The sequence below is a fragment of the Nomascus leucogenys genome, chromosome 4 (genome assembly GCF_006542625.1).
Source record: "Nomascus leucogenys isolate Asia chromosome 4, Asia_NLE_v1, whole genome shotgun sequence".
In the NCBI taxonomy this organism is placed as follows: Eukaryota; Metazoa; Chordata; class Mammalia; order Primates; family Hylobatidae; genus Nomascus; species Nomascus leucogenys.
In genome coordinates this window covers 55,489,797-55,516,091 of record NC_044384.1, presented here as the reverse complement: position 1 = coordinate 55,516,091, position 26,295 = coordinate 55,489,797, and the positions used below count along the sequence as shown (strand labels likewise).

Here is a 26,295-nt window from a genome sequence, read left to right as displayed (position 1 = left end):
TAGAGACAGGGGTTTCGCTATGTTGCCCAGGCTAGTCTAGAACTCCTAACCTCAAGTGATCCTCTTGCCTCAGTCTACTAAAGTGCTAGGGTTATAGACGTGAGCCACCGCACCCAGCCTGAAAAACAGATTTTTAAAATTTGCCATAATTTTGTACAAATCAAGAGTTTAAAAGCTTTAAGTGAAGAAACTATCATATAGGTAATTGTGTGTTTAATCAATGACTCCAAGATGACATTATCATTAGAGCATCAGCTGGTTATCCTCTGTTTTGTCCTCTTTCTCAGAAGCCATTTTTAGTCGTTATCTGAACCTTGGTTACAATGAAAGTAAATGCTGTTTATGTTCACATCCATGATATTTACCTTCAAGCATGCTTCTGATTTCTTCGGCATGAGTAACTTCTTTTGCTGTCTGTCCACTCCCATTAACAACAGTAGTATCAGCATTATATTCTAAAAGAAGCATTACCAACTCCTAAAAATAAGAGAATTTAACTATTAAGCTAAGATTTTATTGCATTACCACCCTTTTCCAAATTACTAACTACTACAGAGTCTCCACAATAGAAAAAAGCACCAGGTGAGAACGTATCACGTTATGTCTATAATAAATAAGTGATTCAACTAATTGTGATAATACTTGACAATTGCCTAAACAATTGCCAATCCACAATTGATACATAGCCAACTTCTATAATTGATTTTTTTAAGTAAACTATCTGGCTGTTTTGCCAAAATAATTCATGTGGTCAACTTAAATGTATTAGTAAACAAAGCCACTATTTAAATGAGAGAAGGAAGTACATTCACTGAAGATCATTCCTCTAAGGCCTATTGAGGAATATAATTTCTGTCCAACAGACCAAGATTTTTAAAAATTAATCTTGATATTTAAACAAAGCATTATTTTCTAAAGTGATATACCATTATTGACTGATAGGATACACCATTATTGAAGGAATGGTTTATAATGAAGCATTATCATTAAGCATTAGATAAGCATAACAATCTCTTGAAGTCAATATTCAACAATAGATAATATATTACATATTTTTATTTACTCTAAGTGGCTAGCTGCTCTTATGGAAATTTCAAATGAATTGATAATGTACATACGTCCAGTATCACTGGGTCAGTTATACAACTTAATAAGACAGCAGAAATGGAGGAACAGAATTTGATATTGCGGACAGTATTAGAAATTTGATGTTTGATTATCTTAAGATACACAGCACCTAGGGAGGGGATGAAGGCAGTGCTTGCTCTTCAGTCTTGCACTAAGGGAGGCTGAAAAACAGTGCTGTTCTAACTTCTAGACTGACAGTGCCTGTAAAATATGAAGTGATATCCTGTGTTGCTACACGTTATGCTGTCCTAGGAATTTCATCTTTCCTTTGGGCCATGACGTACATTTCCTACATTCTTTTAGAATGTTTTCATAGCAAAAAATGCTTAAATAAAATCTAAAAAACATAAACAGGCAAAAAATACATATGCTTATTATCCTCATCATTTTATGACCACTATAAACATTTTGATGTATTTCTTACTAATCAATTTCCCTAGGCAAAATTTGAGTTTTCGTAACATAATTTTACTTATATGCCACAATTATTTTATACCTACATTTCCCGGTACAGTACATAGTGTTTACAAACACACTTTTCATATTTGAGTATTATTATATAAAATGTACTACCACATTAAAAAAAGAGGAAAATGGTTTTTTAAAATCTCCTAATATTTTAATAAAGTGAATTCTTATAAAATAGCTTAACATTTTCTATTATCTTAAAAGTAACATTTTGGGATTCATGTTTTCATGCTTTACCTAAATGGTTCATATTAATTAAAGAAAGTAGAGCAACCCACAGAATGAGAAAAAAAATTTACAAATATGAGTCTCTTGACCTGTATCCAGAATATATAAAGAATATTTACACCTCAACGATAAAAAGACAACCCAATTAAAAATGGGCAAAGACAACAATGAACAATCCAAAAAGGGAAACTAAGAAAAACAATTCTATTTATAGTAGCATCAAAAAGAATAAAATGCTTAGGAATAAACTTAACCATGAAGACAAAAGGCTTATACACAAAAGACTCAGCACAAAACACTGCTGAAAGAAATGTAAAATGACGTAAATAAATGGGAAAACATCCTGTGATCATGGATGGAAAGACTTAATATTGTTAAGAGGAGAATACTACCCAAAGCTATCTATAGATTCAATGCAATCCCTATCAAATAATATCGATATTTTTACAGAAACAGAAAATCCCATGCTAAAATTCATATGGAATTTCAAGGGACCCCAAAAAGCCAAAATAATATTGAAAAGAAGAACAAAGTTAGAGATACATCTTGACTTCAAAACTAACTACAGAGTTACCGTAATCAAAACAACGTGGTACTGGCATAAAGATAGACATACAGACCAACAGAACAGAGAGCCCAGAAATAAACTCTCAGATATATGGTCAAATGATTTTTGACATAAGTGCCAAGACAGTTCAATGGAGAAAAGACAGTCTTTTCAAAAAATGGTACTGGGAAAACTGAATAACCACATGCAGGAGAATAAAGTTAAACACATACCTTACACCATACACAAAAACTAACTCGATATAGGTCAAATATGTCAAAACTAAAACTATTAAAATTATTAGAAGAAAAAATACCAAGAAAGCTTCACAAGACCTGAGTTAGCAATGATTTCTTGGATATGACACCAAAAGCACAGGCAAAAAATGAAAAACTTCATCAAACTTTAACTTTTGTACATCCAAGGGCCCTATCAAGAGAGAAAAAGGAAACCCAGAGAACAGGAGAAAATACTTGCAAATCATATATCTGACAAGGGATTTATATACAGAATATGTAAAGAATGTCTAAAACTCAAAGACAAAACAAATAACCAGATTAAAAAATGGGCAAATAACTTGAATAGACATTTCTCCAAAGAAGATGTACAAATGGTCAATAAGCCCATGAAGGTAATCCCAGCACTTTGGGAGGCTGAGGCAGACGGATCACTTGAGGCCAGGAGTTTGAGACCAGCCTGGCCAACCTGGTCTCTACCAAAAATACAAAAATTAGCCGGGCATGGTGGCGTATGCCGGTAGTCCAAGCAGCTACTCAGGAGACTAAGGCACAAGAATCGCTTGAACCCGGGAGGCAGAGGTTGCAGTGAGCAGAGATCGTGCCACTGCACTCTAGCCTGGGCGACAGAGCAAGATTCTGTCTCAAATAACATAACATAACATAACATGACATGACATGACATGACATGACATGACATAACAAAATAAAATAAAGTCTAGGTTAAACACAATGGGTATGTTCTCCAGTGGAGACAGAAGAAAGGAGGATTTGCAGTGAAAACTATTCAAAGACCAACTCAAATATTGTGTAGGGAGCAGGTGCTGGAGGAAGATGAGGCCCATTTTAGGTGCATGAAGTTTCAGATTCCCGAGGGGCAGCTAGGGATGCCCAGCGTACAGAAGAGCAGAGGACCGGGATGCCTAGAGCAGAGCATGAGGTGAAAGTGCCGATGTCCAGTGAACCTCAGGAGGAGAAAATAAGGCCATAGAGTAGATTGGTTTGTTGAGGGGGAAAGTTTCAAGAGAAAAGAGAATGTGGGGGACTTTTTGTTTTGTTGTTTTTGTTTTTGTTTTCTTGGGAGGAGACAGAGTCTATCTCTGTCACCCAGGCTAGAACGCAGTGGCATGACCTCGGTTTACTGCAGCCTTGACCTCCCGGGCTCAAGTGATCCTCCCACCTCAACCTCCCGAGTAGCTGGGACTACAGGCGTGTGCCACCATGCCTGGTTAATTTTTGCATTTTTTTGTAGAGACAGGGTTTTGCCATGTTGCCCAGGCTGGTCTCGAACCCTTGAGCTCAAATGATCTGCCCACCTTGGCCTCCCACCCAGCTGAAAAGAATGTTTAAAAAAAAAAAAAATCAAAAGAACATCTATAATGAAGGGTAAGGGAAAAAAAGGCAGGAATCATAAAAGCAGCCAGAGAAATAAACTCTAGCATGCCTCCTCCCAGAGAAGTAGTCAGCCTCGTTAAAGGGTAGCTATGGAAAAATAAGAAAACAGAAACTCTTAAAGTATATAAACCACTGCCAACCTTTGGAAAAAATTAAGTTAACTGGGAGAGCCAAGACTCAGACTAGAAAGGGTCAAAATAATCAGGTGTTAGGGAAGTTGAAAGGCCAGGCACAGTGGCTCACGCCTGTAATCCCAGCACTTTGAGAGGCTGAGGTGGGCGGATCACTTGAGATCAGGAGTTTAAGACCAGCCTGGCCAACATGGCGAAACCCTGTCTCTATTAAAAATAAAAAAATTAGCCGGGCACAGTGGTGCGCACCTGTAGTCCTAGCTATTTGGGAGGCTGACACAGAAGAATTGCTTGAGCCCAGGAGGCAGAGGTTGCAATGAGCTGAGATTGTCCCCTTGCTCTCCAGCCTGGGCAACAAAGCGAGACTCCATCTCAAAAAAAAAAAAAAAAGGAAGTTGATAAAGGAGATGTAGATATATATATTTTTTTAAATCCAAGCATCCTCCTCAGAGAAGCCTTCCTCACTCACTGTCTAAAGTAGCATTACCCACTCCCAAACTCTCATCCCCTTACCTTACTAATTTTCATAGCACTTCTAAATGCCTGCATTGTTTGCTCCTCTTTTATGAAAAAAGGGATTTGGTCTCTGGTTCACTGCTATACTCTCTGCCCCTAGAAATATGCTATTTGTTTTTGAATACTTTTTCCTGAATAAAGATGTTTTACTAAAAATATTCCTGGCTAAGACAGCACTTTGGTCAATTTGACAACAAACTACTAAAAAGTCAGAGGAGTAAAGTATTCACTTTGAGCATGATACTTTTATTTTTTTAATGGCTGCACAGTGTATGTTTGGACCAGCAGCACCACAAGGGTGAGAACAAAGAACAAAGTTAACACAGCCGTGAATCACGCTCCCAAATCGCCCCAGCTCCACTTTCCACTCAGCCGTCGGTCATTCCCTTATTGCGCCATTATATTGCTGTCACCATCACACAAGTCATCTCAGATGAAATACTTAGAGAAAAATCCTCATGCCCAGATTTTTTTTAAATAACAGCTTTATTGAGATGCAATTCACATACCATAAACTTCACCCTGCTAAAAGTGCACAATTCTGTGGCTTTGAGTATATTCATAGAGTTGTACATCATCACTATCTAATTTCAGAACATTTCATCACTACAAAAAGAAACTCCATATCTGTTAACAATCACTGCCTATTTCCCCTCCTCGTAATCCCCTAGTAACCACTAATCTACTTTCAGTCTCTATGGATTTGCCTATTCTGGACATTTCTATAAATAAATCAAACAATATGTGACTTTTTCTGTCTGGCTTCTTTCAGTTAACATGTTCTCCAGGCTCATTTATGTTTTGGCATGTATCAGTACTTCATTCTCTTGATTTCTGAATAATACTCCATTGCATGACTATACCACGTTTATCTATTAAATAACTAATGAATATTTGAGTTATTTCTACTTTTTATTTTTATTTATTTTAGGTAGAGACAGGGTTTCACTCTGTTGCCCAGGCTGGAGTGCAGTGGCATGATCATAGTCACTGCAGCCTCAAACTCCTGGCTCAAGAGATCTTCCAACCTCAGCCTCCCAAAGTGGTGGGACTACTACAGGCACATGCCACTGTGCCCAGCTTTTTTTTTTTTTTTTTTTTTTTTTTTTTTTTTTTCATTTTTTCGTAGAGACAGGGTCTTGCTATGTTTCCCAGGCTGATCTTGGACTCCTGGCCTCAAGCAATCCTCCTGCCTTGGCCTCCCAAAGTGTTGAGATTACAGGCGTGAGCCACCAAACTCAGCCTCTCCTTTTTAACTGTTAGGAATTATGCTGCTATGAACATTCCCGTATTGATTTTAAAAGATAATTTTTCTATAAAATTATCTACTTTCAACAGAAATACCACATGAAAAGTTTTACTTCTTGTAAAGCAATTTCTTTTTTTTTTTTTTTTTTTTTGAGATGGAGTCTTGCTCTGTCACCCAGGCTGGAGTGCTGTGGTGAGATCTTGGCTCACTGCAACCTCTGCCTCCCAGGTTCAAGTGATTCTCCTGCCTCAGCCTTTTACCTTCCGAGTAGCTGGGATTACAGGCGCCCGCCACCACGCCCAGTTAATTTTTGTATTTTTAGTAGAGATGGGGGTTTCACCATGTTGGCCAGGCTGGTCTTGAACCCTTGACCTCAGGTGATCCACCCGTCTTGGCCTCTCAAAGTTCTGGAACTACAGGCGTAAGCCAAGGCGCCCGGCCGTAAAGCAATTTCTTAATGCAGACTTCAGGTTTCAAGATTAGAAAGGAGAAATAATTTCTAAAAATTATGCTTATTGGGCCGGGCACAGTGGCTCTCGCCTGTAATCCCAGCACTTTGGGAGGCCGAGGCAGGCAGATCATGAGGTCAGGAGTTCGAGACCAGTCTGGCCAAGATAGTGAAACCCCGTCTCTACTAAAAATACAAAAATTAGCCAGGCATGGTAGTGCATGGCTGTAATCCCAACTACTCGGGAGGGTGAGGCAGGAGAATCACTTGAACTCGGGTGGTGGAGGCTGCAGTGAGCTGAGATCACGCCACTGCACTCCATCCTAGCCAACAGAGCGACATTCCATCTGAAAAAAAAAAAAAAAAAGAATTATGCTTATTGAACTCCTAGAGACTACAAAGAGAGGTTCAAAAAATGATTTAAATAATGAGTCGTACAACTCGTATTAATACAACTCCAAGGAAATATCAGAACACCTTTTTGGAGATTTATCATGTTGATATACTGTTATAGAGAGGGCAGGATAATATGTTAAAACATTTAAAACTCAGCTACCAAAAGATGGTTACCTGAAAGGGTAAGTTTTAATCCAATGCCCGTATGTGTGGAAATACAACTCCCTGGACTTTGGCAAATAAAGAAAGTATCCCCTAAAACCCAAATTTTTATGGAAAAATATAAACCATAAATGTATATCCACTTCAAAGGTAATATATTAGTTCTTTCCTGAGAAAAATCAAAGATATAACCAAATTTAAGGCCAGATTAAAGACTTAAACAATTATTTCTAAGTAAATATAATAATACCCAATATTTAATTAACATTTACTTGCATCAGACACTGTTCTAAAGTTTTACTTTTATTAAACTCGTTTTAATCTTCACAAAAATCATACGAGGTGGGTATTATTAATTATTATACCTCTTTTTAAAGATATGGAACCTGAGGCACAGAGGTTAATATGTTTTATACAATACATAAAAACACCTTCAGGCCAGGCATGGTGGCTCACGCCTGTAATCCCAGCACTTTGGGAATCTGAGGTAGGTGGATCACTTGAGGTCAGGAGTTTGAGATCTGCCTGGCCAACATGGTAAAACTCCATCTGTACTAAAAATATAAAAAGTTAGCTGGGCATGGTGATGCACACCTATAATCCCAGCTACTTGGGAAGCTGAGGCAGGAGAATCACTTGAACCTGGCAGGCAGAGGTTGCAGTGAGCCAAGATCACACGACTGCACTCCAGCCTGGGCAACAGACTGAGACTCTGTCTCAAAAAAGAAAAAAATAAAAAAGCCTTCAAAAAGGTAAAAGATACACCACAGTCTACTATACAAATTGAACAAAGTTCACCCCACAATGAAGCCCAACAGTAAGTTTCACTCATGGTCAGGTGCGGTGGCTCATACCTGTAATCCCAGCATTTTGGGAGATCGAGGTCTTGGGACCGCTTGAGCCGAGGAGTTCGAGACCAACTTAGGCAACATGGCAAAACCCTTTCTCTACAACAAATTTAAAAATCAGCCACCCATGGTGATGCACACCTGTAGTCCTATTTGGGAGGCTGAGGTGGGAGGTTCACTTGAGCCCAGGAGGTCAAGGCTGCAGTTAGCTGTAATCACACTACTGCTATCCAGCCTGGAAGACAGAGTAAGACCCTGTCTCAAAGAAAAAAAAAAGTCTTACTCATGCTCTCATAACTTCTATAGGCTTTGAAAAGTGTCAGTATTAAATATGAATCAATAGCCAATTGTAACCTGAGATCTGACATATGACTAGCACAAAGGAGAAAGATCTAGACAGACAAGAAAAAAAAAGTTTGAAAGACATGAAAATGTGGAAGGAAACCTTTAAAAGAACTATAATATCCTCAGAGAAATGAGATATTTCTTTATTAACCAAGATTGGATGCTATTAAAAAATGAACATCCAGTCAAAAAGTTAAAATTCTTAACCATTAAAAATAACAGCAGAAATAAAATATGCAATAAAAAGACTAGAAGACAGACTTGAAGACATCTTCCTGGTTAGGTTTTGTTATATGGCACAGTCAACCTTAAGAAACAAATACTATCCCAGGTAGGCACGACCTATTGAAGTGAGCCCTCAAAAGGGGCTAGCCTCTTCCTGGCAAAGAAATGAGAAGTGTGAGTAAGTCCAGACATGGCCGTGTGGCCCTGATTTGAGCGTGGCCTGTAAGAGCTGAGAGTGATCCCTTGCAAAAAAACAAACAAACAAAAAAACCGTGAACTCTGCCAACAACCTGAGTGTACGTGCAAAAAGCCCCCAACCACAGATGAGAACACAGTTCAGCTGACACCTTAATTTCAGTCTTCTCGGTCTCTGAGCAGAGAATCCAGCTAGGTTGTGTGCTTGGAATTCTGACCTTCAGAATTGTGAAATAATAAATGGGTGTTGATTTAAGCCTCGAAGTTTATGGTAATTTGTTATGCAGCAATAGAAACCTAATTCGCAGGTTTAAAGGTTTAAAGGTAAACACAGTAAAATTCTAGGACACCAAGGGTGAAGGGAAGATCCCAGCTGACCCCTAACATTTTTTAGCTCGGCATATGGCCACCAAGAATACAGACTACATTTCCTCGCTCCCCTTTAGCTAGTGTGGCCATGAATATTTTAGTCAATGGGATTAAGCAGAAGTCTCATATAACAGCCTCTGGGAATCTTCTAGAAGCGGCACTCTGTATATATTCTTTGTCCCTTTTTGCTTCCCCTAGCCTGCTTCCTGGGATTGGGATGCTCCCAATTGGGATGATATGGTTAAAGCCACACATCATAGAACATTAAGACAGAAGGAATCTGAGTATTTGAGTATTTGTCACCTGCCCAAGACCACTTATCTAGGCTTTTAGGTTACAGAGAAATAAACTAACTTTTTTTGTAAGTCACTGTTGTATTAGGTTATCTGTCATTCTTTTTTCGGGGGTGGGGGTGGGTAGAGATGGAGTCTTACTATGTTGCCCAGGCTGGCCTCAAACTCCTGGCCTAAGGTGATCCTCCCTCCTCAGCCTCCCAAAGCACTGCTATTACAGGCATGAGCCACCGAGCCCAGCCTGTCATTCTAATTTTAATGTATATACTTCCATTGATTAAATAATAATCAGGTCACACACACAGGACCAGGAATCAGAATAGCCCTAGACTTCTCAACAACACTAAAAGCTAGAAAACAGTGACACAATACCTCCAAAGTTCTGAGAGAAAGTGATTTCCAACCTAGGAATCTATACGTAGCCAAACTATCACTCACATACAAAGGTAAGAGGTATTTCCAGACATATGAATTCTCAAAAAAATTATTCCCACGCAACCCTTCTCAAGAAGCTCCTGAAGGCTGTGCTCCACCAAATGACAGACAAATCAAGATGGAGGAAGACACAGGACCCAGGAAACAGGAAATCCAATATCAGAAAGTGGTGAAGAGAATTCCCAGAATGACTGAGACATAAGCTCCAGAATGACCACCATGTGTACAGCTCTGGACGCCAACTAGTCCAGGTAGAGCAAGAAGACATAAAAAATGAAGCTGGGTGCGGTGGCTCACGCTTGTAATCCCAGCACTTTGGGAGGCCAAGGTGGGCAGATCACTTAAGGTCAGGAGTTCGAGACCAGACTGGCCAACATAGCGAAACCTCGTCTCCACTAGGAAATAGAAAAACGAGCTGAGTGTAGTGACACCCACCTGTAATCCCAGCTACTTGGGAGGCTGAGGCAGGAGAATCCTTTGAACCCGGGAGGCAGAGGTTGCAGTGAGCTGAGATCACCCCACTGCACTCCAGCCTGGGCAAGAGAGAAGACTCCGTCTCAAAAAAATAAAATAAAAAATAAAAAATCAGGCGAGCTGCTCCCAGAAGCGATAATTACATGACATATATGATCATAGTAAAAGACAGTAAAAAGATCTTTGGATCTCTTACAAAGACTTTGAAATTATGTGACGAGAAAAAGAACTAAACTAAGAAACACCATGCAATTGTTTTGTCTGTCTGTTTTTGTTTTTGTTTTTGACATGGAGTTTTCCTCTTGTTGCCTAGGCTGGAGTGCAATGGCACGAGCTTGGCTCACTGCAACCTCCGCCACCTGGGCTCAAGCGATTCTGCTGCCCCAGCCTCCTGAGTAGCTGGGATTACAGGTGTGCGCCACCACACCCAGCTAATTTTTCTATTTTTAGTAGAGATGGGGTTTCACCATGTTGGCCAGGCTGGTCTGGAACTCCTGACCTCAGGTGATCCACCCATCTCAGCCTCCCAAAGTGCTGGGATTATAGGCATGAGTTGCTGTGCCCAGCCTGCAATTGTTAACTCCAGAAAAAATAAGGAGTTATAACAAAACAAACAAACATAGGACCCTAAGTGGCTCAAGCTAGCATAGTCAGATAATATAAACTCAATATTTGTTTAACCAAAATCTAGTCATAGGCCAAGAGAATGAAAAAGGTGAAGTGGCTTTGGCAAGGATTAAGAATGGGAGAAACAGGCCAGCGCAGTGGCTCACGCCTATAATCCCAGCACTTTGGGAGGCTCAGGCAGGGATCACTTGAGCCCAGGAGTTCAAGACTAGCCTGGGCAACATGGCGAAACCTTGTCTCTACAAAAAGTACATAAATTAGGTGGGCATGGTGGCATGAGCCTGTAGTCCCAGCTATGAGGCTGAGGTCAGAGGATCGCTTGAGCCTGGGAGGTCGAGGCTGCAGGGAGCAGTGATTGTGCCACCGCACTCCAGCCTGGGCGACACAGTGAGACCCTGTCACACAAACAAAAAGAATGGGAGAGACAAAGAGCAGAACAAAATGCTTATCTTCCAGAGGTAAGCCAACAGAAAAATAAAACAACAATTACTGACATAAATATGTTATCTATAAACAGGAGGATAAAAAAAAACTCAAATAAGAGCTAACAGTATTAAAAGTAGGTGCTTCTGGAAATGGTAAAGAACCACCTCAAGGACTCCTGGCCCTTAAGCAAGGACACAGATCTAGGATGGAGGCTGGACCAAGACAACAGAGAACCCCCAGCCCACATCCTCTACTCCTACCCCAAGACTAGCAAGTACTGAGAACAGGCAACAGCAGTCTCTTAGCAGACAGAAGCCAAAGTGTAGAGAGAACCCGCTGAGGCACACAAGGCAGGCTTAAGGTTGAGGGTGAAGCAGAAACACGGGGGAACACCTCCCAGTGAATCAGCCTGTGCCCTCTGCAGAGGTAACACCGAATTTGGAAACGGAAGGAAGGTGAAGCCTGAGGTGCACTGGAAGTAACCATAGCAATAACTACTCATAGCAACAGAGATAAAGGATGCCTTCAATGGGCTCATCAGTAGATATCAGAGCACCACTGAGGAACGTTCAGTAAACTTGAAGATAGGTCAGCAGAAATCAGCCAAACTCTAAGAGAAAAAAGAGAGAAAAAAGAAGAAATGGAACTGAGCATCCAATAGCTGTATAATGACATCGGTGTAGTACAAGGCAGTAGTTTCTCAATCTAGCAAAAAAAAAAAAAAAAAAAAAAAAAAAGGAAAAGAAAAAGATGATGAAAGTAGTATTTGCTACCATTTGTCCATCTAACTTTGCCCTTCAGAATGCTGGGTTCTATTAACCGTTTTTTCCTTAACTCTGCAGGTCAGCCCTCCCACTGTTCCCTGCTGAACCTGCCACTCATTACCGTAACTGTGCCCCCCTGGCTCCTGATGGTTAAGTGCTGCCTCTCCTGGCTTCTACTGCCTTGGGGTCCAATCACTTTCCCCACACCACCCCTTGCTGTCAGTGAACTCAGGTCCACAGTGGCATTCTCACAGCAGCCCTAGACCTTGAAGGGGAATTGCCAGGGAGCTTCTCAGTGAGGCTGGTGCCTTTCTCACCAGCAATTTCTTCAGCTTTGGTAAATGATGGATCCTCTAGGCCCTTCCATGACATATAATTACCTGGTATGTTTTGTGGACTTTATACTACATCCAACCTAGCATGCCCACTTATTAAAAACCTGCCTTCCAGGCTGGGCGCAGTGGCTCACACCTGTAACCCCAGCACTTTGGGAGGCCGAGGCAGGTGGATGACGAGGTCAGGAGTTCTAGACTACCCTGACCAACATGGTGAAACCCCGTCTCTAATAAAAATACAAAAAATAGCTGGGTGTGGTGGCAGGCACCTGTAATCCCAGCTACTTGGGAGGGTGAGGCAGGAGATCATTTGAACCCAGGAGGCGGAGGTTGCAGTGAGCTGAGATCGCACCATTGCACTCCAGTGTGGGCAACAGGGCGAGACTCCATCTCAAAACAAAAAACAAACAACAACAAAAACCCTGTCTTTCATGGCACTTCTGGCCTCCTGACATCTCTTAATGGGGACCATTTCTTTTTCCCTGATGCTAGGACCCATCCCAGTACAACTCAATCTGTACCATCAAAAGATACCAATGGTGAAAGGTCAGAAGCAGAAGAGAGTCACCCCATTAAAAGCCATGATACCAGCTTAGCGTAGTGGCTCACGCTTGTAATCCCAGCACTTTGGAAGGCCAAGGCTTCCAAAGGCAAGCGGATCACCTGAGGTCAGGAGTTCAAGACCAGCCTGGCCAACATGGTGAAACCCCAACTCTACTAAAAATACAAATATTAGCCAGGCATGGTGGCATGCACCTGCAATCCCAGCTACTCAAGAGACTGAGGCAGGAGAATTGCTTGAACCTGGAACACAGAGGTTGCAGTGAGCTGAGATCATGCCACTGCACTCCAGCCTGGGCAACAGAGCTAGACTCTGTCTCAAAAAAAAAAAAAAAAAAGAAAAGAAAAATTAGCCAGGCACGGTGGCACACACCTGTAATCCTAGCTACTTGGGAGGCTGAGCCAGGAGAATTCCTTGAACCTGGGAGGCAGAGGTTGCAGTGAGCCGAGATCGCGCCACTGCACTCCAGCCTAGGCAACAGGGCGAGACTCCGTCTCAAAAGAAAAAAAAAGTTATGATACCTTGTCCAGTTTCTGGACCTGAGTCAACTTTGGACATAGAACTATTTACTGAAGGAGAGGCCAGATCCTCCAGGGAAAGATTCTGCAACACCAAAGCAAACATGCACTGTCGTGAATTCCCCAGACCATTCCCAAAGGGACCAATGATCATTTACTCAAGAAACTATACAGTGGGGGAAAGGGGAGCACCAAGACATTTCACAAGCTGTTAGATCTAAGGTCCAAGTTGGCACTGACACCAAGAGATCCAAAATGTCCTGAGGCCCCTGTGTTAGAAAGGGGGCGTGCATGGGAGTGAGATGATAAATGGCGCCCTGAGGTCTGGCTCACGGTGCATGTGCTGGTTGGGTCCAGAAATACACCTAGTGGTCATTTTCCTAGTCCCTGAGTATGAAATTGGAATAGACACACTTAGTTGCTGGCACAACCCTCACATTGCCTCCCTGGTCTGTTGTATAGGAGCCAAATGGAAGTGGCTACTCATCCCCAGCCATGGCCAAGATATATCAAAACCAATATCCCACATGGGAAGGGATGGCAGAAATCAGTGCCACCCTTAAAAACCTAAGAGAATGCAGGGGCCATGGTCCCTATCGTATGTTCCATTGAATTCACTCACCTGCCACTATAAAACCCAGATGGAATGTGGAGGATGACAGTGAACTTCCACAAACTCAACCAAATAGTGACCCCAATTATAGCCACTCTGCCACCTCAGGTACATGGTAAGCAGCAACTGATAGAGCAAATGTACCTTTTCTATCCCTATTAGGAAAAAAAAATTAAAGACAGTTTAGATTCACATGGACAAAAGTTTACATATACAGCTTCCGCTTCATGCCATCTGGAAATCCACCAGCAAATCACACTGGTCCACTTTATCAATAACATTGTCAATCAAGAAAATGATGAGACAAGTCTCAACCATTTTAGATTTGCCAAAGTTAAGGACACGTGCCCAGGAGACAGACATCTTTCTCTGAAGATGATTTTTGAGGGCTCCAAATTTAAAGGGGAAAGGGCAGGATATTGAGAAGTACACAATTTTCAGGTAAGGGGGTGGGTAGGAAAAAATAGTCATGCCTTTGTCTGGCTCCATGAATCTGCATTTTTTATATAAGATGACATAAACGGGGCAGAAGAAAAACGTAGGGAATCTGCATTCTACATAACACAGACAAAATGGGGCAGGGGAACAATCAGATATGCATTTGTGTGTGGTGGGCCTGGGTGACTGCACCTGTAGAGATAAGCTATCACTTTGCATTGCTCACCAGGAATTTCCTTGTGAGCAAAATATGGGGGAGGCGTGTAGCTTTTCATCTTGTAGCCATCTTATGTAGGAACCAAAAGGGGGAGGCAGGTTTGCATGACCCAGTTCTCAGCTTGATTTTTCCCTTTGGCTAAATGAGTTTGGGGTCCTGAAATTTAATTTCCTTTCATAACATCATGCTAACAGAACCAGGAGAAGAGGCTTCTTCTCCGCGAGGCTAGAATGTTCAAAGCCTTGGTAAGACATATCTGATCCAGAGGGTGGGAGGTTAAAACTTTGGAAGAATTCAGGGGCTTTTCCATGTCAGTAAACTTTTAGAAGTTCACTGGTCTAGGCAATGACAAGACACTTCCTCAGAAGTAAAGAATAAATTACTGCATCTTGCACTTCCCATAACAGAAGGGAGCACAGTACCTGGTTGGCTTCAACAGGTTTTGGGGCAGCTTATTCCACACCTAAAGATAATGCTCTGATTCATATGCTAGGAGGCACCAAAGGCTGCCTGAACATTGGGGTCCTTGCATCCAAGGACCAGCAGGCAAGAATAGTCACCATCTTAGCAGAAGTAATTGAACTTGATCAGCAAAATAAAGTAGGGCTGTATGCAATGGGGATGTACGTGGAAGAACAGGTTTAGCATACGATGAGAAACTCAGGTGTCTCCTGGTATTCTCTCGTCCAATTTTTATAGTAAATGGAAAGGGCAGCAACTCCAGCCTAAGAGGGGTATGGTATCCAGGGGCTCAGACCTCCAGGAATGAGGGTTTCCAGAGTATCCATGTATCCATGACTGACTGTCCCAGGGTATAAAGGCCTGGCTGCTCATCCCCAACAGGGACAACTTTGAGGCATCATCTCCTCTGCAAAGCCTTGCACACAGCAGAAAGGCTGAGGCATCGCTTGAGCCTGCAGCACTACTTGACTTGTCCACTCCTGTCCGCTCCTTCCCCACCCCCTTGCACAGGTATGATGCCACAAGCACTCCATAAACCTGCTGCCCACTCATCTCCATCTCAGCTTCCCTGAGAACCAATCTAGAACAAATTATATATATATTTCAAGGTAGTCATTTTCCATCAAATGAAACAATACATGTCAAGTTGTCTGGGCATCGCCTGAAACACCGTAGGCCTTCAGTATATAAACATGAGAAATGGTCTCCCAGGAAATCCTAAAGCCCAGGATTATACATATATTCTGCATGTTAGGTGAGAGAGAGAAAATTTCTGAGACACAGAAGATAGGAAGCATTTATTGTATTTATTTATTTATTATTTTAGAGACAGGGTCTTGCTCTGTCATCCAAGCTGGAGTGCGGTGGTACCATCATAGCTCACTCACTGTAGCCTCAAACTCCTGGGGCTCAAGCGATCCTCCTGCCTCAGCCACCAGAGTAGCTGGGACTACAAGCACATGCCATGCATCTAGCTTTGAGTTTCTTAGAGATGGGGTCTTGGCTGGGCACGGTGGCTCACGCCTATAACCCCAGCACTTTGGGAGGCTGAGGCAGGTAGATCACTTGAGCCCAGGAGTTTCAGACCAGCCTGGGCAACATGGCAAAACCCGATCCCTACAAAAAATACAGAAAATTAGCTGGGTACAGTGGCAGATGCCTGTGGTCCTAATTTCTGGGGAGGCTAAGGTGGGAGGATCACTTGAACTCTGGAGGTGGAGGTTCCAGTGAGCTGAGATTGCACCACTGTACTCCAGCCTGGGTGACAGAGTGAGACCCTGTCTATAGAGAAAGAGACAGAGACAGAGAGAGAAAGAGAGGGATATGGTGGGGGGGAAAGGGAGGGTCTTGTTATGTTGCCCAGGTTGGCCTCTAACTCCTGACTTCAAGCGATCCTCCTGCCTTCGCCTCCTGTGTAGCTGGGATTATAGGTGTGAGCCACTACACCTGGCTCTGGAAGCATGTGTTTTACAAGCATTCTCAGCTGGGCATGGTGGCTCATGCCTGTGATCCCAGAACTTTGGGAGGCTGGGGTAGGAAGACCGCTTAAGGTTCAAGACCAGCCTGGGCAACACGGTGAAACCCTGTGTCTACAAAAGATTTTTAAAAATTAGCCAGGTACAGTAGCGCACGCCTGTAGTTCTAGGTGGAAGGATCTGTTGTGCCCAGGCGTTCAAGGCTGCAGTGAGCTATGAGGGCCCTACTGCACTCCAGCATGGGTGAAAGAGTGAGATCCTGTATCTAAATAAATAAAAATTAAAAAAAATAAAAGTATTCTCAATTCCGCTAAAAGGTCAGTGCAACAATCCAAATATTCATTATACATACCATATTCCTATTTTAAATTGATTATAAAAGGCATAAAAACTTTATAACTGCATCTGAAAGGTAAAGTAAGGAACAAATACTAAACACAGTATTTTAAAATTCTGGTATTCTGATTTTTACCAAAGAACACTAGGGGGCACTAATGTACCAAGAAAAGCCCAAAGGTCCCTCAAGAGTTGGGGAACTGCATTATTTTTTTGTTTGTTCTTTTTTTTTTTTGAGACAGAGTTTCACTCTTGTCACCCAGGCTGGAGTGCAATGGCGCGATCTCAGCTCACTGAAACCTCCGCCTCCCGGGTTCAAGTGATTCTCCTGCCTCAGCCTCCTGAAGTAGCTGGGATTACAGGTGCCCGCCACCAGGCCCAGCTAATTTTTTTGTATTTTTAGTAGAGACAGGATTTCACCATGTTGGCCAGGCTGGTCTTGAAGTCCTGACCTCAGGTGATCCATCCACCTCAGCCTCCCACAGTGCTGGGATTACAGGCGTGAGCTACCGTGCCAGGCTGGTGAGCTGCATTTTTAAAATATTCCAGAGGATAAGAGTTTAAAGTGCTTTATAATAAGCCAGATCCCTTTTCAACTCAACATTCTATTTACTGAATCACAGGATCATAAGATATTTTAAAATTATCTTCATGGTAAATGATCACATAGGAATGAGAGAAATTGATTCTTTTCATGAGAATTAGAAATTAAACTCTTTGCACAATTCGGTCATGCTTAGATATTGAGCACATATATTTTTTAATGTTTCCTACATAACACAATCACGTAACTTCAGCTAAATGTTATTTTCTAAGACAAGAGATAACAAAATACAGCAGATGTTCAAACAACACCGTTTCATTCAACATCATTTCATTGCAATGTTCACAAGAAAAAAAAAATCGATTCTTGGAGGGGGCCGATGTCTGTGTGGCGTTCACATGTTCTCGTGTCTGCGTGGGTATCTCAGGTACTCTGTTTTCTTCTCACCTCCTAAAGATGTGCATATCAGGTGAACAGGCATGTCTGAACGGTCCCAGTGTGAGTGTGGGTGCGTATGTGAGTGGCCCTGTGACCCTCTCCAGGCCTGGATCCCCCTGTGCTCCCTGAGCTGCCGGGATAGGTTCCAGCCACCCTCACACCTGAACTGGAATAAATGGGTAAATAATTATCTTGTTTTTACTAATTTTTCTAAATGTATGAATAGTTCACATTTATTTCAATGTTTAATATCAGAAGTGTTTCCTCTTCATTTAGAAGTGTGGTAATTTTCTTTTCTTTTTTGACACAGAGTGTCACTCAGCTGCCCAGGCTGGAGTGTGGTGGCGCAATTGCGGCTCACTGCAGCCTCAACTTCCTGGGCTCAAGTGATCCTCCCATTTCAGCCTCCCGGGTAGCTGGGACTACAGATGCATGCTACCACATCTGGCTAATTTTTGATTTTGTAGAAGTGAGGTCTCCCTATGTTGCCCAAGCTGGTCTTGAACTCCTGGGCTCAAGCAGTCCACCTGCCTCAGCGCCCCAAAGTGCTGGCATTACAGGCATGTGCCACTATGCCTGGCGGTGACTTTTTTTGTGACTAGAACTATTCTGTAGGAACTTAACTCTTGTTTATATGCATTGGCCTATGGTAAAGTTGGTTTCCTTATACATCGTTTATCCAAAAGTTAGTTTCCAAAAATCTATCATTGACATTAAGTGAGGACTTACTATATATATGCTGATATTCATGTCAAACTAAGGCCCAATTTAGCATGGTCTCATGTTCAAAGTTCAAGAAAATAGGAAAAATGGCCAAATATGTAAAGAGCTGAACACAGATAAATGAACTTATTTGATCCAGGTAATTACAGAGATGGGAGGTAAAACTTACCTTGGGCTCATGGGGACACAAAAAACAAGACAGGATAATTCCTTGCTAGCAAGATTAATGCAACTTAGTAGCAGAGTTAAGACACAGACTACAGGCTGGGTGCAGTGGCTCCCTCCTGTAACCCCAGCACTTTGAGATTGAGAGCACTTGAAGTCAGGAGTTCGAGACCAGCCTGGCCAACATGGTGAAACCCTGTCTCTACTAAAAATACAAACTATAGTGGCACACGCCTGTAATTCCAGGTACTCAGGAGGCTGAGGCAGGAGAATCACTTGAACCCGAGAGGCGGAGATTTCAGTGAACCGAGATCGTGCCACTGCACTCCAGCCTGGGTGACAATGGGAGACTCCATCTCAAAAAAAAAAAAAAAAGACATAGACAAAAATAACACTAATACAAGGTAGAAGACGAATGAAAGTGCTGTACTGTGCCCAGGAAACCTGGAAGAGTATAGTTTCCTTCCAGCGGCAAGATGTTAGGAAAGAATTTATGGATATTACATTTGAGCAGCACTTTGAACGGGTAAATCTGGGCCATGTAGTAATAGATGACAATAGAATTTTCTTAGGTATATAGAAAAGAATGAGCAATACAAGACTATAAAGGGAAACAGCAAGTAGTTCACGTAGTCAGGCAAATCGAGCCATCTGCAGCTCATAGTTGAAACCCCGCAAAGTCAAGCATAGAAATTAACCACAACCTTTATTGTTTATTATAAAAGGTTCTTTTTTCTCAGCTTGAGTTAAGACTCTATATCTGGTTCACAAGTATCAATTTATGAACAAATAGACAAGAGTGGTATAAAACATACTAATTCAAACATGCTTAGCACATACAGAATTGACTCACGGTAACGTATTAAAAGTTAAATCTCGTCATTAGGATAATGAAAAGTGTGAAACGATATAATAATTCGTTCTTTAACTTGTGATAAATTCACATAAAGCTTCTAATCATGTGCTTACGAAATAACCTTTAGGTATCATGTTGGACTATGGTCAACAACTGGAATATACAAGAAATACACTCTATGTCATAGTTAATTTTGCATATCATTTAAATAATGAAAAAAATTAATATGGGGTAAAGCAACTTTTAGCTATGAAAGGATAAGAGAACTGTTATCCTGAAAAAATTAGCATAAAGCTGGACAAAATTGTCAAAACTAACCATTTTGTGGTGCTGGATATCCATTAAAGAAACAAACTGAGAGGCAGTTACTCCAGAGGAATGGCAGGAACTTGGAGGAAGAACACTGAGTCTTTAGCTTTCTAGCCACAGGCTATTAGTCCTCCCCACCTCCCCAAACAAGTCTGACCAGGGCAAGCCTGGCAGTGAAACCCAGCAGTTTTGCTGCCAGAGGGAAATGACTTGATTTAAAACAAAAGGCAAAAACCCAGTAAAAGTAGCAAATACAGCAGAAAACAAACGAGAACACCTACATGCTTGCTAGCATGAGGCTGCTTTTTCTATTAGAGTGTATTAGCTTTCTACCGCTGCTATAACAAATGACCACAAACTCAGTGGCTTAAAACAACAGAAAGAAATGTGTTACATCACAGTTCTGTATTTGAGAAGTCCAGAATAGGTCTTGCTGGGAAAAATCAAGGTGTTGCAAGGCCTCTAGGGGAGAATTCATTTCCTTGCTTTTCCTGTTGCTAGAGGCTGTCCACATTCCTTGGCTCACAGCCCCCTTTCCTCCAGTTTCTAAGGCAGAAACACTGTATCTCTCTGACGATTCTCTCATAAGCACATTTCCCTCTTATTACACTTCTTTTTCTTTTTTTCTTTTCTCTTTTTTTTGGGTGGGGGGATGGAATCTCACTCTGTTGCCCAGGCTGGAATGCAGTGGCACAATCTTGGCTCACTGCAACCTCTGCCTCCTGGGTTCAAGTGATTCTCCTGCCTCAGCCTCCCGAGTAGCTGGGATTACAGGAGTATGCCACCACGTCCAGCTATTTCTTTTCTTTTCCCTTACTTCCTTTCTATCTTTCTTTCTTTCTTATAGGGTCTCCCTGTGTCACCCAGGCTAGACTGCAGTGGTGAAATCATGGCTCACTTCAGCCTCAACCTCTCCGGCTCAAGTACTCCTCCAACCTCAGCCTCCTGAGCAGTTGGGACTACAGATGCACACCACTACACCAGGCAATTTTTTTTTTTTTTTTTTTTTTTTTAGAGACGGGGTTCTCCCTATGTTGCCCAGGCTGGTCTCAAACTCCTGTGCTCAAGTGATCCTTCCACCTTGGCCTCCCAAAGTGCTGAGACTACAGGCGTGAGCCACTGTGTCCGGCCTCTCTTATACTTCTAAGGACACCTGTGATTACATTGGGCCCACCGAGATAATCCAAAATAGTTTTCCTACCTTAAGGTTAGCTGATGAGCAATCTCAACTCCATCTGCAACTTTAACTTCCCCTTGCTGTGTAACCTAACATACTTACGAGTTTTGGAGGATTAGGATGTGGATGTCTTTGGAGGGCCACGATTCTGCCTACCACACAGGCAAATGGTAAAACAGCCTAAAACTTAACGAGACAACCCTGAAAACAAAAGAACTGGAGTAGGAGTAGGTAAGCTTCCCAGGTACCCCAGGCTGCTGGGAAACTCCACACATCTGCAGGAGAAAGGAGAGGGGGCCTTGCAAAAGTCAGAGCAGAGGAAGAAGCAAGAAATGCCTGGACTCTGAAAGCACTCTCCAGCCTACACATAGATCCAGGGCAGAGCACAGAAGCCTAAGAGGATTGAGTAATGGAGCCCATTGCTGCCCAAATACAGGCTCACCACTAGGCTACACAGATGCAGGCATGAATCCTAAAATACTATGCTGAAAGCCAGGCACAGTTGTGCATGCCTACAGTCCCAGCTACTCAAGAGGCTGAGGTAGGAAGATCACTTCAGCTCAGGAGTTCAAGTCCAGCTTAGGCAATATAGTGAGTGAGACTTTTCTCTAAAACAAACAAACAAATTTTATTTATTTATTTATTTATTTTATTTTATTTTTTTTTTTTTTTTTAACTCAGCAGAGGTATTAGCTGGCCAGACTCACTCCAGATTCCACAGATTAAAGCCAGGCTGGTTAATACATTTAAGAAAAGGACTGCAAGATCTCTATGTTGAAACCTTCAGGCCAGGAGTGGTGGCTCATGCCTGTAATCCCAACACTCTGAGAGGCCAAGGTGGGTGGCCCAGGAGTTTGAGACCAGCCTGGGCAACATGAAGAAACCCCATCTCTACTAAAAATACAACAAATTAGCCAGGTATGGTGGCACACACCTGTAGTCCCAGCTTCTCAGGTGGCTGAGATGGGAAGATCACCTGAGCCTGGGAGGCGGAGGCTGCAGTGAGCCGAGACTGTGCCACTGCCCTGCAGCCTGGGTGAAAGAGCGAGACCCTGTCTCAAAAAAAAAAAAAAAAATCCAGAAACATTTAAATTATGGTCAATTAATTTCCAATAAAGGTATCTGGCAATACAATGCAAAAAGATAGTCTTTTCAATAAAACTTGAACAGATAACAAAAGGTGGTGTATCCACACAGTGGAATATTCAGCCGTAAAAAAGACCAAACTACTGATACATGCTACAGCATGGATGAACCTGAACAACATTATGCTAAATTAAAGAAGCCAGACACAAAAGTTTGTATGATACTATTTACAAGAAATGTTTAGGCCAAGTGTGGTGGCTCACGCTTGTAATCCTAGCATTTTAGGAGGCCAAGGTGGGTGGATCATCTGAGGTCAGGAGTTCGAGACCAGCCTGGCCAATATGGTGAAACCCCATCTCAACTAAAAATCCAAAATTAGCTGGGCATGGTGGCAGGTGCCTGTAATCCCAGCTACTTGGGAGGCTGAGGCAGGAGAATCGCTTGAACCCGGGAGACAGAAGTTGCAGTGAACCAAGATCACACCACTGCACTCCAACCTGGGCGACAGAACAAGACTCAGTCTCAAAAAAAAAAAAAAAAAAAGTTTAGGAAAGGCAAATACCTAATATCTAGAGAAAGGAAACAATTCAGTGGTACCCTGGGGCATGGGAAAGGGGAAGGGGATGAATATAAACAGGCATGAGGAAACTTCTGGGGTGACAGAAATGTTCTAAAACTGGATTTTGATGATGTTGCACAACTGTGTAAATCTATAAAAATCACTAAAATGCACACTTACAATATGTGATCAAATTATGCTTTTCCTCTGCTCTCCCACCACAGCAAGTAATATTGAAGACTTCTGTGACCAAATGTGGTTGGGGACAGTTCTCCCTACCACCAAGCAAGCAATTAGTTCTGCAGCAAACACCAACTATGTGTCCTTCAATTCAATTCCGACACTATCTACCCAGAGATACATCAATCCCACAGGTGAGGGCTCAGTCCCAGCACTTCTCCCCACCCCTCAGACACCAGCTGCAGGTCCGGACCTCCAGAACTTCTGATTGATGGTCTTTAAGTTAGGGTTCCCACGACTCCCTGTTTGGGTTCCATTAATTTGCTAGAGCAGCCCACAGAACTCAGGAAAACACGTTTACCGGTTTATTATAAAGGATATTACAAAGGATACAGATGAAGAGATGCACAGGGCAAGGCATGGAGGAAGGGCACAGAGCACCCATGCCCTCCCTGGGGCGCGATCGTTCAAGAACCTCCACGTGTTCAGCTACCCAGGAGCTCCTAGAACCCTGTCCTTTCGGGTTTTTATGGAGGTTCCATTAAATAGGCATGATTGATGAAACCACTGGCCATTAGCGAGCAGCTTCCCCTTCAGCCCCTCTACTCTCCCTGGAGGTTGCAAAGTTGGGCTGAAAGTCCCAACCCCCTAGTCCTGCCTGGTCTTTCTGGTGACCAGCCCCCACCCTGAAGCCACCTAGGGGTTGCCAGGCATCTTTTTGTACATCTTTATTGTACAAGGTCAAAGACCAAATATATATTTCACAATATCACAGGTGAAGTTTATGCAATGTAAGTTATACCTCAATAAAGCTATTTTTTTAAAAAAAGAATAATCAGGAGTTCCCCATTGCTGGAGTACACAAGCAGAAACGGAATGATCTCCTCATAGGGATGCTACAGAATGGGGGTCTCCACGACCTTAGTACTGGACCTCACTGTCTGACTCAAAGATCTTGTGGCCTTTTGACCCAAAGTGCTGGTGTATACATTTTTTTGTGTGGCTTTCTTCGGTTGCTGGTCAGATGACTATAACAGAGAAAACAATGGTAACTACTCTTCCAAATACCTCACTTACAAACATTGAACATAGAATGATTTTCACCTTTCGTCCTGTAAAGGCAGCTCGATGAAGCGGCGTGTCTCCCATGTCATTCAACACATTCACTTCTGCACCAGCCTAGTAAACATGACCACTTTAAATATCAAGAAATATACAATGGTGAAAATCATTCCTTCAAAATATATTAAAGCCTTAAAAAGTTAAAATTGTTAATATTGTTTAGGTATCACTACTAACAATAAATTAAATTTACAGTAAAAATAAAAAGTCAGCACGGTGGTGTGAGCCTATAGCCCCAGCTACTTGGGAGGCTGAGGCAGGAAAATCACCTGAGCCCAGGAGTTCAAGGCCAGTCTGGCAATCTAGCGAGACTCCATCTCATATATATATATACACACATATATGTATGTATGTATGTATATGTATATATGTGTGTGTGTATACACACATGCATATAGTAGTGTCTATATAGGTTTCCTGAAAGGTAAAAATCTACCTGATAGGTAGAAGAATAAAAAGTAAAAAGGTACTTTTCACTAAAAATCTATACACCATTGGCCAGGCGCAGTGGCTCACAACTGTAATCCTAGCACTTTGGGAGGCTGATGTGGGCGGATTGCTTGTGCTCAGGAGTTTGAGAGCAGCCTGGGCAACATGGTGAAAGTCTGTCTCCACAAAAAATACAAAAACATGGTCGGGCGCGGTGGCTCAAGCCTGTAATCCCAGCACTTTGGGAGGCCGAGGTGGGCGGATCACAAGGTCAGGGGATCGAGACCATCCTGACTAACATGGTGAAACCCTTCTCTACTAAAAATACAAAAAAATTAGCCGGGCGTGATGGCGGACGCTTGTAGTCCCAGCTACGCGGGAGGCTGAGGCAGAAGAATGGCGTGAACCCGGGACGTGGAGCTTGAAGTGAGCCGAGATCGTGCCACTGCACTCCAGCCTGGGCGACAGAGCAAGACTCCGTCTCAAAAAAAAAAAAAAAATACAAAAACATTAACCAGGTGTGGAGGCATGTGCCTATAGCTCCAGTATTTGGGGGACTGAGGCAGGAGGATCACTTGAACCTGGGAGGTCAAGGCTGCAGTGAGCCGAGATTATGCCACTGCACTCCAGCCTGGGTGACAAAGTGAGGCCCTGTCTCGATTAAAAAAAAAAAAAAAAAATCCATATACCTTCACTCTACTTAGAAGCAGTCATATTGAAAAAAGGAGAATGATCTCTGAATGAAATACCACATTTCCTCCATTATCAATTTAATAAGTTTTCAGGAAAAAAGATAACATTATTTAAATGTACAGATGAACTGTAAGATGCAACCAAATTTCAGAACTATCAGAATGTGAGAAGTTATTCATCATAGAATTAAGAAATATGAGCTCTCAATTCTCTTTAAATACAGTGCTAAGAGATTGTGACATTGTTTTTTTCTTTTAATTTTTATTTGTGTATTGAGATTACTTTTTAATTATTTAGGGTGTACTTTGGTTATTTTTTCAACTGTCACACTCATAAAACTGAAAATAAAATCTTCAATATGCCCACTTTTATAATTTTTAAAAGCTAGTAATAAAAAATTTAATGATTAAACACATAATTTTAATTAATCAGGCTAACCTAATTCATGTATTTATTTAATAAAGAAGAATTAAGTGTCTTAAATGATGAAATATTGCTTTAAATAAGTCACTATGGCTCAGAAGGCTTTTCTAAGACTTTCATCTTAAGATTTCCATAACAATAATATTTACTGTAGTCATTAAAAATTAAAGTCATAAATAGACCTTCAACAGATCCTGGACCACTTGTCTGTGTCCAAAATAGCATGCCAGATGTAGAGGTGTCCAGCCCAAGTTAGACTTACTTCTTCCTAAAAATGGAAAAATATAAGGTATTTTTAGGTTATATTTAGGTAATTTTACAACAAAATTAACTTCTCCATAACAAGCTACCTCAATACTCTCCTTTGCAATGCATTGCTGATGAGTGAGAGGCAAGATATGTGACCAAGAAGTGTAATGGGTGTAAAGGATGAGAACTCACAAGGTGCAGATCTGGTGCCACCTTCTGACTCGATGTCCTCACCTCTAAAAGGATAGAGGGAGACAGGACAGGGGTTACATTCGAGCTAGATGATCTCTAGCAGCTTCTTGACTCTAGGGCTCCGAATCTTTAATCATCTTGCCATCTTCAGGTCAAGAGGGGTTTTCTTGACATAGTTCAGGACAAGCAACTCTCTTTGAAAACCTGTATCAGGAGGGTGGAAGGAGGAGCTGAAGGCAGTGCACAGCAACTCTCTGTACACCTGTACCACATCAAGAGTCAGTAAAGG

General features: G+C 42.0%; 1 protein-coding gene across 1 annotated transcript in view; it reads right to left on the bottom strand.

Annotated features, from left to right (window-relative positions):
* Window positions 1-26,295, bottom strand: part of OSBPL1A (oxysterol binding protein like 1A) — a 239,526-nt gene that overhangs the window by 180,243 nt on the left and 32,988 nt on the right. Inside the window, exons 3-5 of the mRNA XM_012506331.2 lie at window positions 25,748-25,833; window positions 24,003-24,077; window positions 366-477 (exon numbers count right to left, since the gene is read on the bottom strand). Of these exons, the coding sequence (XP_012361785.2) occupies window positions 366-477; window positions 24,003-24,077; window positions 25,748-25,833 (273 nt within the window). The remainder of the gene's footprint in view (window positions 1-365; window positions 478-24,002; window positions 24,078-25,747; window positions 25,834-26,295) is intronic.